Source organism: Rhipicephalus microplus, chromosome 4 (assembly GCF_043290135.1).
Source record: "Rhipicephalus microplus isolate Deutch F79 chromosome 4, USDA_Rmic, whole genome shotgun sequence".
Classification (NCBI taxonomy): Eukaryota; Metazoa; Arthropoda; class Arachnida; order Ixodida; family Ixodidae; genus Rhipicephalus; species Rhipicephalus microplus.
Window position 1 is genome coordinate 13,225,551 of NC_134703.1, and position 16,133 is coordinate 13,241,683.

At 44.8% G+C, this 16,133-nt stretch overlaps 1 protein-coding gene across 3 annotated transcripts in view; it reads right to left on the bottom strand.

Annotated features, from left to right (window-relative positions):
- Positions 1-7,997: 7,997 nt before the first annotated feature.
- Positions 7,998-16,133, bottom strand: part of LOC119171634 (Sex peptide receptor) — a 239,765-nt gene continuing 231,629 nt past the window's right edge. For all 3 annotated transcript variants that reach the window (XM_075892198.1, XM_075892199.1, XM_037422421.2), the window contains one exon: positions 7,998-13,304. In XM_075892198.1, the coding sequence (XP_075748313.1) occupies positions 12,145-13,304 (1,160 nt within the window). In that variant the 3' untranslated portion in view covers positions 7,998-12,144. The remainder of the gene's footprint in view (positions 13,305-16,133) is intronic.

Sequence of the window (16,133 nt, forward strand, 5' to 3'; positions counted from 1 at the left end):
ATGCTCAAGAGAGAGAGTAAAAAAGGATGTTCAAACGCACATATATACCCTATAGAGTGGAAGGAAGAGGTGGCGGCCACCGTAGCTCCATGGTAAAGCATCGGACTCGTCAATCGAAGGTCGCAGGTTTAGAGATTGCTGGCGGCAAATTATTTTCGTCTATTTTTATTTCTTCACATTTGCAGTGTTTTTCTAATAAAATCTCCCACACTTCCCTTGGTGGTATTTTCTCTTTGTTCTCATTAATATTGGATCTAACAAAAAATAACTCAGATTTACACGTTTTCACAAGAGAAGTGGCAACATAAAAATAATAAACTCGTGCCATGAGCATTATGCAAGGTGGGGTTCACATGCCATGCTCATGGTTCGCGTGTAACCCTTCGCTAGGTTGATATACACAAAGGTATTACGTGACGCGACTATGACCAACACGATTGGATTGGCATAATGAAAATCATAAAATGCGTGTCATGTATATCACGATTTACGTACCATGCTCATGATGCTTCGATGACCGTTTAAGTAGCTTAATATACACCAAGGTCGGTATTGCATGACGCGACTGCATGACGAACATAAAAGACAGATGGTAACATGGTTATCATAACATGTAAGTCTTCTGCATTATGATTTACATGGCACACACATGGTTCAATCATGACTGATTAGGTGGCTTGATATATGTCAAGATTGGCGCTTACAACGGCCTCACCAACCTCAACGAGCTGGTCCCCTCCAATGCGCGATGTAAGACGTCCCGCGCCCAGGGTTGTTTTTCCCATCCCTAGATGTTCGAGAATAGATATCAGCCCATGACATGTGATGAGATTACCCAGTAGTTTTACCTAAGCAGGATGGTGTTCCCTCCTTCTCACAGAAAACTACACAGAGCCCTGCCAATCACACTTACACTGCTACGAACGAATTGATATACAAGGTTGCTCCCGTTGATGAAGTTTACCCCAATACTTACCCTTCCAGCTTAAGTCACCGCTCTGGGCAAGTAGCTGGCCATGTCACTCGTTACATCACCAAGCCAACGTGGCCTTGTGGCGCTCCGCCATTAGACATACGAAGAAGAAGGATAAGCTTTCAGCCGTCCAGAGAGCCCATGATACGAGACACAATACCGATTTTGGTGTATAATCAGTGATAGACGTAAGCGCACCATGAGAACAGAATTGAAATCATGTCGTACGGACATGATAGGTTTAATATTCATGTTACCAGCTGCTATTTATATTACTCATGCAGTCGCGTCACGCGATACTGGTTTTTCTAAATATGAATCTAGCGAGCCACCCACGAGCACCACATACGCGGGGAAATTAGACAGTTATGCCGTACAAGTTTTGTAAGTGCGGGTCTTAGGGTTACCACCGGTCATTTACGTTCCTCAAAGAGATATGTCTCATCATAACTTTCGATATGCGTCCGTTCAATTAATCGGCCGTGAGCCGAACCAGTCACTTATGTTCATGCTTTTGCACGCCATACCAATATATGTGTAGTTAATCAAGCAGTCGCAGCGGTATGAAAACAATGGCGAGTAAATCACGCGGTTATTATATGATTTTATTGCTATGACCTGTCCTTTGTATTCGTCATCCTATCCACCATGGGGGATCAGTGGCTATGGTGCGCGGCTGCAGACTCGAAGGTCGCGGGATGGACCCTGGCCGCGGCCGTCGAATTTTGGTGGAGGTGGAATTGTAGAGGCCCGTCTGCTATGCGAAATCTCTGCCCGTTAAAGAGTATCAGGTGGTCGAAATTTCATGAGCCCTCCACTACGGCGTCTCTCATATTCATATGGTAGTTTTGGGGCAGAAAACTCCTGACACATTATTGTTTTACTTTTGCGATAGCAATTATAAGGACAGTTTTGGGTGGTTTTTTTCCGCCGCCGCCGCCACCGCCTTTCCCGTATATATATGTATATGTATGTGTGTATATACGGGGAAGGGTGCGCTAGCCTTCTTCTAATGCGATAGCAATTATATGGACACTCTCGACTGGATTTTGCCGCTGGCGTCGGCGTGGGCATCGACGTGGGCGTCGGCGTCATGCGCCATATATGTATACGTATCTATGTAAATGAAAACGCAATATAGAAAGAAATCCGGAAAAGAGACTCTGGCGCGCAGAACCGACCGTAAGACCTCCGCGTCGTTACTGCGAGGCGTTAACCACTAAGCCACCGAGCCTCCTTGAACGTTCAAACGGCAAACTATTCATATCTACTACTTACCGCTGTTGCCGGGCATTTCGGGAAGAAACTATCGTGTTTTCAGCATTATCAGCAAGATGGCGCAATGAGCGCGCGGCGGCTCTCATCTCTGACGCGTATTTTGGCCCGCGGAGAGGAGTGGGCGATCTCTCCCGTGCCCTTATCTTTCGGTGGTGACGATCATACGTCTTTGCTGGCGTTGGGCTTGACCTGGAACGATTTTGTTGTAGTTATGGGGCGCACAAGGGTCACTGCAATCGTTCCACAGCCTCCGTTTGTGAAAAGGGCGTGCTTTTCAGACACAGTGCAGTAACAACTGAGACCCTTATTCGCGTTCATCTGTACCTGTGAGTACGTTTCGTACGTTGCGTGAAAGGAGGCCTAAGTGGCGCTCCTGCATGAACTAGACGCGGCGGGCTGCTGAGGCCACTGGAGCCCAACCCACCTGTTTCTAACCCTTATTTCATTTATTTTCTCTGTGATAAACGTTCTTCCATCCATCCATTTGTGGAGGGACGAAACATGGGGCACGTTTCGATGTGCTTGCCATTCTGCGCGTGACCTTCCAATTTGTTGCGATCATGTTCATTATTTCGGCTTTGCGGCAAAGTTGTGACTTTTTTTTTAGTGGAGCGAACATTGCTTTTCTGGCCGGCGACGCTTATGGCTGCCGTCATGCCAACGATCAAGCCGCACCTTGTGCCCCCACAGCAGGCGGAAGCTTCTACGGGCTGCGCTCTAAACACGAAAAAACAGTGCGAAAAGTGCACCTGCAGCAGCCGTGTTCTCTGAAGACATGGTTACACTAGAAAGACAGGACACCGATTTTATTCTGCTAACTGTCGTTGGGAGTGTCTTTTCTTTTGACATCGTCATTTTTACACTACAACGACAAAAACAGTTTGCCGGTGGTCTGTGGAACACTCTGTCCATGCGTTGTCGTGTTCATCCATTCGTTAACCAATACTGTAGTCACACTGGAGGCACTCGCAGTGACAACCACTAAACTTGCATGCCTGCACCTCGTTTTCAGCAATGCTGCTTGCTGTGCCATTGTCCCTCTCCGGCTATGTGGTCCAGCTCCCGCTGTAGTCCACGGCGTTGAGTGTCGGGGGTGGGGATACACTAAAGAGAAGTGAAAAAAGTACTTCCGTGGGGTGCCCACGATGCCTATTCAAACGCCGTGGAAACCTCGGAGGGGGCATTGCTATCTCTTTTAAGATTTTCCCCTTCGTGGTCGTTTAAAGCAAAAAAAAGCAGATCCCACCACAGTCCTGGGTGCGAGATAGGCGTGCTCTCGTCTATAGAGTGCACGAGTTTTTGCCATCGTGGCGTCGCTTTGCCCAACCTCCCAACCTGCGCGTGTGTCATCGTAGCGTCGGAGTATATTGGGCCCTTTATGACGCACTCACCGCCGTTGCGCTAGCTCCACATGTACCATATGTGGTATCACGGGAAGTGTGAATAGACGATGAAGGTAAATGACACGTCCAAACCTGATAATGATAATATCAGTTTGATGTAAAACATGACTACATGCTACGCTGATAGCATGCTCGTGGCCGTTTCGCTAGCTTCATATATACCAAAGTTGGTATCAGGGGACGTTAATAGGTGACAAAGGTAAATGAGACGTCCAAACAGGATGACCATGACATGAAAGCCATGTACGGCATAATTTGCCTCTGCCGCTTCACGTTGTGCTAATTTTAATGTGACCTATCACACTGTCTCATTTGTGTTTCGCATATCATTGACTCCCACTCTACGGGGGATCTGCCTTTTTTTGTATGGACTGATGCTATGAGTGGTACCAACGCTTGGGGTAAGTTTGTCACCTGGAGGTGCATTTCGTGTTGACAAAAACAAAAATACTGCTATTAGAAACGCGTCGAATGAGACAGACGTTTAGAAATGACGCGTTGAAAGAACTGATCACGGCTGTAAAGGTCGTGATGCATTACTACACTTTGCCAAGAACACTGAGAGGACTGTGCCAGGTATAAAAGGCGTACTTCTTTAGGGGTTCAATGAATCTTACCTTGGCGCAGTGGATACGTTACCCGGCATCTGTTGCCGCGGAACAAGTGGTCGCGGGTACGTCTCTCGATGACGAATCTTTTTTTCTTTGTCTTCTGATCATGCGTATCTTTTCGACGTGACTTCTGTGGCAGAAAAACGTCATTGAAGCCTTGGTTACTGACGTCTTTCGGTGCCTTGTTGGGTCCATATAATACTGCTACATCAAAAAATCAAGTAAGAGTTGCAGTTAAGCGATACATCTTATGTATACTTACGTCGTCCCCGTCTACACGAGCGCTCCAGCCTTTCATGGCGCACTATACTAACCATCCCACCAAGCCTTCCTCGTGTTTCTTCATGTTTGCATACAGGTTCGGCGCTAATACTCCTGTCACACGGGCACCCGCGAACACCGTTCAACTGTGTCGTTCTTGCGACGACGATGCGGACCGTGTCACACGGCCACCTTTACGCTAACGAAGGTAAACGGAGAATTTCGCAAAGTAAGTTCGGTGATCTCTCTTGGCAGCGGAACGGGTACTCTCGTCCTCAGTAGTCCACATGGAAGAAAAATTTCGAGCAGAATATTGCCGCAGTGAAAACACTAATACATGTTGGCAATGTTAAACGTTCTTTTGTTGCATTGCTCATTGATGATGATTGTTTGTACATGCCAGAGCGCAGCTATACTCTCCGCCTTGATGCCCTCTACACCATGCCTCGTAAGTAGAGCCGGGAATATGGTTCACTATAGCAGGGATATTTTATTCGTGCGCGTGGTTGTTGTCGCCGTGTTTGCGTTTGCCCTTGAGAGGAATGACTGACAGCGCTGCACCATTGTCCTGAGCTGATGACACAGCACAGTGTACAGAAGACAAAATGTGTGCTCATGAGGCAACGAAACACAAAAACATTTCGTACACAGGTCACTAAACAACTGCATGTCGAGCACGGTGCAATCGTAAACAAATATAGCGTTAGGCACAATATTACCAGCGTCACTGCCAGCATCGCTACATTTAGCGAAAGCGTTTTCTCTTGAAATAATTTTTAATGCTTTGTTCACTTCATACCTACTTGATAGTGTGGTTGACAAACAGATTGCAACCCGATAAAAAACATCAAGTGTGCTGCACCTGTCTTCAGAGAAGGCTATTTTCACGAACAGTGCATGACGACAGTGCCTCCGCAATTTCGCCATCACGATTTCAGGCACTATACCTCGTGGCCCATTCAGTGCGTGTGGGAAACTTTCTGCCGCCCCTACTGTGTCGCTGATTGACGGCGTGCCGTTCCTCGGCTTAGTAAAGCAATCTGCCCTTCATCCTGGAAACATGTCAGCTCACTGCCTCCCCCCCCCCCCCCCACACACACACAAAGCAACGACCAACATGTATCCCCCAATATATTGAGATATAATTGACATACCGTGAAAGAATTTCACTACTGAGATGCAAATACAATGCGCAACTCTATCTCAATGCAGAGACACATATACTCGAATGCATCCTTGAGAGACTCTCGTTATACCCTAATGTAAAAATACTGTCTAGCCTTGCTAGCTAGATAGTCGCATGGCTTTCGGTACCCTTGTGAACGCCCCAATAACGTGATGCAGAACAAAATTTATATGAAATGGTAATTTTGAAAACTATGAATGCCTTGTTAACACATGTTTAACGTGAGAATCATGTCCCCTAAGCCATCGAACCCTTTCTTCCAAATACGTGTGGCTCATACTCACATACCATGTGCAGCGGTATACAGGTATCCGTAGAAGAGATTGACAGTTTACCCATGAATTGCGAAATGAGACTTGGGCAGTTGAAGTGATCGATTGATTGATTTGTGGGGTTTAACGTCCCAAAGCCACCATATGATTATGAGAGACACCGAAGTGAAGGGCTCCAGAAATTTCGACCCCCTGGGGTTCCTTAACGTGCGCCCAAATCTGACCACACGGGCCTACAACATTTCTGCCTCCGTCGGAAATGCAGCCGCCGAAGCCGGGATTCGATCCCGCGACCTGTGGGTCAGCAGCCGAGTGCCTTAGCCACTAGACCACCGCGGTGGGGCTCGGCAGTTGAAATGCGAGAGCAAGAATAATTGGCATAGACAGTCTTGAACCGAAGAATGTAAGTATTTATGTCGATCCCGAAGGGCTCGATCATTCTCCGTAGTAGTCCAGTATTGTATGAAAGAGCCATGCCAGGTCATGAAACTGCTGTTCAAAAAGACCCTGCGAGATAAGGTCCGTTCATTGCGATTTTAGGCTACCTTACTGGTTATTATTTTATTACAAAGTAGTAACTATTTCATATCCAGTCATATACCGTACAGGTGTGATATCCCGTTAATGTGAGCAGTGAGTGCGGTGTTTACTCCGCTTTTATAGCAGTTGCATAAACATAATGTTTCTGTTGCTATGTATCAGCGAGCTATAATAAAACTTAGATCCTGGTGGAACACGCTGGCAATGTTACTACTATATTCACGTCATCGCACAGTGAATTGCACGCTGGCTTTGCACTAAAGTTGCGCCTACCGCCTGTTCGAAGTAATTCATTCTGTAGTTTGCTTTTGACTAGGGATGAGTTGTTGAGAGCATATGATAGCTCCTGTTTCGGAATGTGCAGGAATTGCATACTGTATTCTAATGCAGATCACTCACATCATAATCATCATCATCATCATCATCACCATCATCCTGACTACGCCCACTGCAGGACAAAGACATCTCCCGTGTTTCGCCAGTTAACTCAGTCCTGTGCTTTCTGCTACCAATTTATACACACAAACTTCTTAATCTCATCTGCCCACCTAACCTTCTGTCTCCCCCTAACCCGCTTGTCTTCTCTGGGAATCCAATTAGTTACCCTTAATGACCAGCGGTTATCCTGTCTACGCGATACATGCCCTGTCCATGTCCATTTCCTCGTCTTGATTTCAACTATGATATCTTTAACCCCCGTTTGTTTCCGAATCCACTCTGCCCTCTTGTGGTCTCTTGAGGTCACACCTACCATTTTTCTTTCCATTGCGTGCTGCGTCGTCCTCAATTTAAGCTGAACCCTCTTTGTAAGTCTCCAGGTTTCTGCTCCGTAGCTAAGTACCAGCAAGATACAGCATTTTATATACCTTCCTCTTGAGGGATAGTGGCAATCTACCTGTCATAATTTGAGAGTGCTTGCAAAATGTGCTCCACCCCATTCTTGTTCTTTTGGTTACTTCGATCTCGCGTTTCGGCTACGCGGTTATTACCTGCCCTAAGTAGACATAGTCTTTAACAACTTGAAGTGCACTATTACCTATCTCGAAGCGCTGCTCTTTTCCGAGGTTGTTGTACATTACTTTCGTTTTCTGCAGATTAATTTTAAGATCCACGTTTCTGCTCTCCTTGTCTAACTCCGTAATAATGAGATGCAATTCGTCCCCTGAGTTACTTAGGAATGGAATGTCATCGGCGAAGCGCAGGTTACTAAGGTACTCTCCATAACCTTTTATCCCTACCTGTTCCCATTCCAGGCCTCCGAAAACCTCCTGTAAGCACGCGGTAAATAGCATTGGGGGATTATCCCCCTGCCTTACGCCCTTCTTGATTGGTATTCTGCTGCTTCCTTTATGAAGCACTATGGTAGCAGTTGATTCCCTGTAGATTTCTTGCAGGATGCAGATACTATATAGGTCAAAACAGAGGAGATAGCGAAACGTTCAAATTAAAAAAAGACAGACATGGATATCAAGGTTACTGTTAGCTTGCCACATTTTTTTTTATTTACAAGCAAATCCTGCAGAAATGGTTGTTGAAATAAAACTTGTCCAGACCAAAGTGTTGCTAGGAATCAACAAACAATGCTCGATTTTTGTCACTCTTATTTTACAATAGTGTCTTGGTATACACTCATTTTATGATACAAGCCAACATTTCTCGCGTTTTATTTTTCTATTATGACACATAAACAATACCAACGGCGACAACACTGTATGGGCACAGTGACATGATGCACACAGCTAATATGGCGTCGTGATGAACATTGGGGCATCATTGCAGGTTGCAAACACCTCGCAGGTTTGAATCAAAAAATAAATTCAGATGTAATAATTCTACCAACGAAAAAAAAAGAGGTGGTGATCGTTGGAAGCCAACACCTGATTTGCCTTGCACATCATTTCAAACACTTGCATGACTGTAATTGCTCATGCTGTCGAAAACCATTGATACCAGTCAAGAGTTTCCACCGATAGCGAAACCACGTTATTTTTTGTACACAAAGCTTGAAGAAACATACGTTTTTTTATGACGAACATGAATTCATTGGAAGCAGCAAATTGAAAGAAGTTGACCCGCAACCGTTTCTAGGTATAAATTCCTTTATGTAAACTAAACAGTTACCTGCTTTTGATTATGAGGGTAAATTTCACTACAGCTTTCTATCTGCTTTATTGGATAAGCATGAAATGTCGAAGCATGAAAAATATTTTATAAGGTTTGTAATGTACAAAACATTTGCATAATTGAATTCCAGTTGTGATTTACACGAAATGATTTGAAATTTCAAGCAGAAGAAAGGGTGAGGTTTTCTTTTTTTTCTTTCGCTGAAATAACATTGAAGTTGAGGCCTGGGAAATAAATGTTCATTGTAACATGTTTATAACGTGAATTGGTCGTTTGACATCAAGTTTCGTAACATTTTCAACTTCCCTGAAAGCGTACCATTTCAGAATAACAGTGTTGCATTGTCGTCCACTTCACGGAATTCACAAAGCATATATGCCCCCTAACAACACGAATAACTGATCACATTGACTTGTAGCAAAGAAGAAAAGATAAACATATCACACTTGCATCCTGAAAACTTGCGAAAGATAAATAAGTGTGACTTCAGTGATGAGCTTATGGTTCTCATAGGAGCCTAATAAAGAAAGAAATCATTTGGCCTACTATAAAATAGCTGATGTTTTGAATGCATTGAGCGATTATACTATCTTATTGGGACAGAAATTAGGACAGAAGTTGACGCCTTGTATCTAAAACATCTAGGTACAGCTTATAATAAACCATACTCAAGTTATCTATGTACAGTTGAGCGTACGCGCAGGGGATATATTGCCCTGAAGAGGCATTTTACACTTGTTGAGATAAGGTACTATAACTGATAGTTATTTACTGATTAGTTATTTACTGATTTCATGAAGCATAGTTAAATCGGCCTTTATATGAAGAAACAAAGGAACACTGCAGTATACTCACGGATTCAAGTGCAACATCATTTTTTTACTTAGTACTGGTAGCAGCACATAGTGACGACTACTAGGAGCAACTGCTCGGAATAACGACATTATTTTGCTATGCATACATTATGTGTTATGCTCAATTTTGTGTAAGTGGTCCAATCAAAATTACCTAGATGTGACACAAAATGTTCACACGGGAACATAATTCACTCGACGTGAAAGCGCCCGCAATATCTAGTTCCGAATATTGAATTTTCTCCGTGCAAGTGCTGTACACGCTTCACGAATGCCGATGATGTATCTACTCTTCCTTGGTACTGTCGTTATAAGCGCCGTTTTAACCATGTTTTTCAAACCGCAAACATAACTGCATTATCTGTGAAAAGATACATCACTCACATTTATTTAGTTTGTCGATAACATAATTTTTCTGGTTTCACCACAATACCATAAATATGAAATAATCAAAGTTTCATTTTTGAACGTTCAATTTTGCGGCGAAATTTACACACCTAGATTTGAATGTACATGAGGACACGAATTTTAGAACGTTTTCTTATACTTTGTGTCGAACGGCTGAATAGGTTTTACTTAAAGGGCCTCCGAACTTCTCCTAAAATGCGAAAAACAAGCATGTTATTCTGTCGCGACGTTCCCCCTCTTTGTGGCACAATTCATGGCGCCAGCTGTTCACTCTCAGGACGTCAGGATGAAACAAGCTCTCCATCGGTCGATATACGAAAGGTACGTCTTCTGAATTGTCGCCTACTCTGCTTGGCCATGCAGTCGAGTGTGCTGTCTGCCCTGTCAGCATGATTATCATGCCCGGTAAACATATTTTACTTCGTTTTCCGCGTTGGCGACTACGCAGGCAGATATATGAGCATGTAGTAAAGAAACGCGACATTCTGAGTGGCTCATCGCCTATTTTAGACACTCTACGTTTTTTTTTCTGGAGAAATCAGAGAAGAGGATAAGGTAGTGCTTGTAGGAAGGGTAGCGAGGGCAATACTGTCGCGCCTTTAAACTTCGTGTGGTTTACGAGCACTTTAAACTTTCCACCTAAAGTGTTTGAGGCAAGCGAAACAAAACGCTATGTAATCTGCCAATATGAAAATAACCATGCTTCAGCAAACGTAGTCGAAAGGTATGAAATCACCATGACGGTGGAAGAACCAGCACGTTTTCTCGCTCGTGAATTATCTTGACTCAACTATAGTGTTGTTTTTTGTTTTTTCCCCAGAGTAGGGCAGTAACGCGAGAAAATAGTTTATCTTTAAACTGTGTGATTATTTGCTCCTAGAGAAAGCAATAGGCGTCAGCGCTCAAGGCTCTCTAAGGAAAGAAATGAATGGTGTGTTGAGCTAGCTCATAAACTGCAGTTTGGCTGAAAGTTATCAATACTCTTTCTCATCAGCTGATCACGGAGGATTCAACTGATGTTTCGTGCAGGGTGACAAGAATAAGCACAACGACAAATCTAGCGTAAAGTTCAAAAGAGGTTTTCTTAGAAATTTGCATTGAAGATATGATGTAAAGCATAACAACCAAGAAATGTGTTCACTTGTCAATAGTGCCCACTAGTAACAAGTCGCCCCCTAGCTTGGGCTTCGGAATCTAAAATTTTCCTTCAAAAATATTGCTCTATTTCTCCCGCAAGAAAACAATAGCGATAACTAGCTAAGAGGTTTTTGGTACAATAGGCAATATGCACTGGATGACTACACGGGCAGGTGACGGCAAAATTTAACTGAACCAGTTTGTCGATAATAGAGATGATTCTAGATAGCATTTTGCGCAAAAAAAAACGAACAAGAAGAAAGAGAGCGCAGTCTATACCTACCTGCGCTCTCTTTCTTTTTTTCCGTTTTTTTTGTACAAAATACCACCCGCAATGGAATACTTACACGCCCAACGTTTAGTTCTTCTAATAGATGAGGAGTTTTTTTAATTGTATGATACCTCTTGGCGCAAGAAGTGCAGAGTAGTTTTGAAAGCTGATAAGGATGCTTTTTTCCTTTCAGTATTAACATACATCAGTATTTTGCTTCCTGATTAGCGCTTGTTAGCTTTTTTCTGGGAGGTAAGTGATATCTTCGGTCGCGCAAACATTGAACAACGTCCTCTATTGAACTAGTGCTTGAGTCCCCAATGAAAAAATCTTTGCGTCCCCTACACTCTGTTTCCGTTATTTGCAATACAATTTTTCAGCTTTTGGGGGGAAAGGTTCGCCAATTTTATGCCTGTAAGTGAACCTGGCTATGAAGGTTATGGAGCTGAAGGTATCGTAAGGAGGAATGTAAAGAAAGAGAGGCATGAAATACAGGAGTTCGGTCACAAGTAGTAATGCCTTTTGTAGTGATCTGGAACGAGAAGCTAAACTATTTCAAGCCGTCTTTTGGTATCGCATCCATCTGCAGCCAGCGTTATGGAACACCTTCAAACACCGATAATTAAGCTGGACTGCGCACTGTATCGTTAGCACCCATCTGTTACCGCGGCCCTCAAAGGAGCAGCAGAAGTGGCCAAGCTTCTTTTCACCAAAGCAACATAAAGAAACGTGCGGCGTTCAAGATCCACTCCTCCACACTGACACGCGAAAACGTATCCCTTTCGCGGCATTCTCTGGTTACGTCAGACATTACCAGACGTTCATCTCACAGTATGGTCTCATTCGTCACTGTACGGGGTCCGTTGACCAGCGAGTAACGCGACGAACCCTGGGTCTTGTTGACGAACGTGCCCATAATGAAGAGATCCTTGAACGTCTTCCGAAACTGCTTGCTCATACCACAGTAGATGGCAAAGTTCACCGGGTAACTCAGCATGAGGAAGAAGTTGGTGAAGAGCAGCGTGATGTTGAGAACATAGTACGAGACAAGCTGTACCTTGAACGCGTTTATCAGCACGTGCAGCACGATGGTCACGGCGAGCGGTATCTCCACCGCCAGAAACACTGTCACCACGACAATGAGCATCATGGTGGTGCAATTGCTGTCACGCAGCTTCTTGCACTCACTCTTGCGGTTTTCTTTGAGCAGCTTGGCACGCTTCTCTTGAGCGCGCTTGAGGGCGCGGAACAGCAGAATGTTGAGCACCACGAGCACGGTGCAGGGCCCGATATTGACGAAGATTACCTTGAAGGCGTAATACGCAATGAAGTAAGCCTTCGCGGTGAAGATCTGGGTGACCCATTCGGCGACCAGCATCTGGCAGCCGTAGTGCACTTCGCCTTGCCACTTGAAGCGCACGTCTATGAACACCGTGTCAAGAAAGCGTGGCAGCTGGTGCGCGAACGCGATAAAGCCAACCCAGCACACTGTCCGCAGTACACGCGGCACGGTGCACCAAGTGACGGCTGTGGTAGGATGACAGACGTAGAAGTAGCGCTGTCCAGCCAGAACTAGTGTCAGCCAGACAGAGGCCGTGTGAAACGCATTCGGAATCACCTCGTTCATGCTGTTGTAGGCGTAGCATGTAGAAGAAGGACCGAGAACGTTGGCGTAGTTTCCCAGTGTGTAAATGTAGAAGAACCACGGTGATGGAATGAGGAGGGTCATCATGTCACAGACGGCCATTCCCAACAGCACAATGTTGGTGGGTGTACGCATGTGACGCTGTGCCAGGACGACCACGACGAATGTGTTGGCGATGATGGTCACCACTAAGAGTGCGGGCATGGCGTATCCGAGCAGCGGCAAGGCAAACTCGATCGGTGGGCCTCGGTTCGTAAGATTCACCAACATTGGGATCTGTTCGGCCAGCGGAATGAGGCTGGTGTAGTTGTAATCCTCCGTCAGGTTGGTGTCCATGATATCTGCGCAAGTTAAAAAAGAACAAAAGCAGACATTGATGTACACATCTGCATGAAAACAGTTTTCCGCAGCGGCGAACGGGTGCGGCCACGTTTGAACATGTGATCTAATGGCCTTTTTTTTTTTCACCGTTGCCGACGGCCGGCCGATTCGCCGCCGCCGCTCCCTAGTTGAAGGCCAGCAAAGCGGGCGCAGTGGTTAAAGGGTTAGATGTTGGCGTTGCAGACAGTGCGGTGCACGCCGGTGTTTCATATACTCTCATATCGTCGCCTGGCAGCGCACCGGGCTCGCCAAACCACTATAGACTGTAGCGCTTAGCCGTGTCCCCAATACGGGATACAGAAAGAAGCGTCTTCTCTTACCTGAGTCGCTTATATAACGAGACCTCTTTTTTTTCCTACACTCACCCGCACCCGCATAGTCTGCACCGCCCGTTTCTCGCCGTAGGCTACAGAGCAACCTTCGCCACACGCCACATCGCTGCCGCGCCGCCGAGGAGCAGGCCATGATGCTTCGGTGCGGTGGCGCCATCTCGTTTTGCTTAGAAAACTAGCTGCGGAAACCGCCTGTAACCCTATTGACTTAATAAGCCGGTAGGAATAGAAATGTTGAGAAAATTGCCTTGATGTCAACAAAGACGGACACTCGGTGTCGAAGCCGTCAAGATTTTACGCATTTGCACCGTAACAGTCCTTTATCGCATGCTGCTACATGAAGAGATTCATGGGCTTTAAGCACAGCGATGTGTACTTATGCAGATGTTCAATGATTTACGATTTGATTGCAGAGACTGATTGCGTTGCACAGGGAAGCTATACTTTGCATGTCATAATACCAGAGATCGGTTGGATTTAAAAGACGGCTCTGGAGCCTGACAGGCGTTATTCATACACAAAACACTTCTGAATAATGCAAGGGTCATTGTCAGAGTTATATGGAGAAGACATGGGTTACTACCATGCAAAAAAAAGGACAGGACCGGGTTAACTGGCGCAACATGGGAGAGGCCTTTGTCGTGCAGTGGACGTAGTCGGGCTGATGATGATGATTATGATAGAAAACAATTTGCTGAATATGAAGGTAAAGCATGGCTTTCGAGATAGCGCACCATAGCGTACTCTCGGAGGCCGTGGTTAAAGCGCCAAGGTGTCAGCCTAATAAATGCGAAACATTTCTTTACGTACGGCAAGCACTGTTGATATCTATCTATCTATCTATCTATCTATCTATCTATCTATCTATCTATCTATCTATCTATCTATCTATCTATCTATCTATCTATCTATCTATCTATCTATCGATCTATCTATCTATCTATCTATCTACCTACCCGCCTACCTACCTACCTACCTACCTACCTACCTACCTACCTACCTACCTACCTACCTACCTACCTACCTACCTACCTACCTACCTACCTACCTATCTATCTATCTATCTATCTATCTATCTATCTATCTATCTATCTATCTATCTATCTATCTATCTATCTATCTATCTATCTATATATCTACCCGCCTACCTACCTATCTACCTACCTACTACCTACCCACCTACCTACCTACCTACCTACCTACCTACCTACCTACCTACCTACCTACCTACCTACCTACCTATCTATCTATCTATCTATCTATCTATCTATCTATCTATCTATCTATCTATCTATCTATCTATCTATCTATCTATCTATCTATCTATCTATCTATCTGTCTGTCTGTCTGTCTGTCTGTCTGTCTGTCTGTCTGTCTGTCTGTCTGTCTGTCTGTCTGTCTGTCTGTCTGTCTGTCTGTCTGTCTGTCTGTCTGTCTGTCTGTCTGTCTGTCTGTCTGTGCATGCAGCCGCCTACGTCTGTGTGCTCTCGTGGTCACCTCCTTAACATTGAATGGACCTAATCAGTATGGGCGGTTAAAAGAATTTGACAAATATATCCAGCTCGTCATGAGATCGATGACGTCCATATCCCGTCACATAAGTCGTAAAACCCCGTCCTCCACACACATGTGGCGATAAATACGAATAAATGACAGATAAATAGGCGCATATGTACTTATTTTCTAACGAAAAAAAATTGCTTCCCTCTAACTAAACTAAATACACCATACTTGTCCGGTTCTTATGCAGGTGGAAATTGTGCCCCTTTTCCCCCTTGTCCTCCTTGTCTTCCCGCATATCCCCGGCCCCGATACGAAGGTATTCGTCGTAGTTGACTGGAAGTTCAGGAAGTTTTCGAAGACGTAAGTACGCAAAGCTTTGCGTTGGCGTTGTGCATGCGTTGCACGCTCACCTATTGTGAGCTCCTTTTGAGTGAATAACGCTTACGCTGCGCCTGCAAGTTATGTGTGCGCTTTTCGAAAATTCCCTTTTATGTCAGCCCGGGAACGTGAGAACAGACATTGGCAATTTGAATTTGAGAGTGTTTAGAGTAAACAACTATATGCAACGTTGACCTGATGAATACATTGAATAAACATAAGAGTCCCGGCGTGCATTCAACCCAAGCACTCTGCGTGGAAAGCAAGTATTCTACCACAGTGCCACGCCAGGTATCGAAACTCCTTTGTAAAAATACTATATGCATGGTTTAATGATAATGACACGCGAACTCAGGCAGCTGTGGTAGCTATCTGATTTTATAAACATTACACATACACAACTATGATACAGGCGTCTTGCCGGGCAAACGTGAATTGCTGATAAGTACCATTTACCATCTTCGCAAGCACAAGCACCAAATATCGCCTTACCGATTCTTTTGTTGGCAATAGTAAGTTTGCTATTGTTACCACTTGGAAACTGTAAGCAACTACATATATCTGTGCGTAAAACTT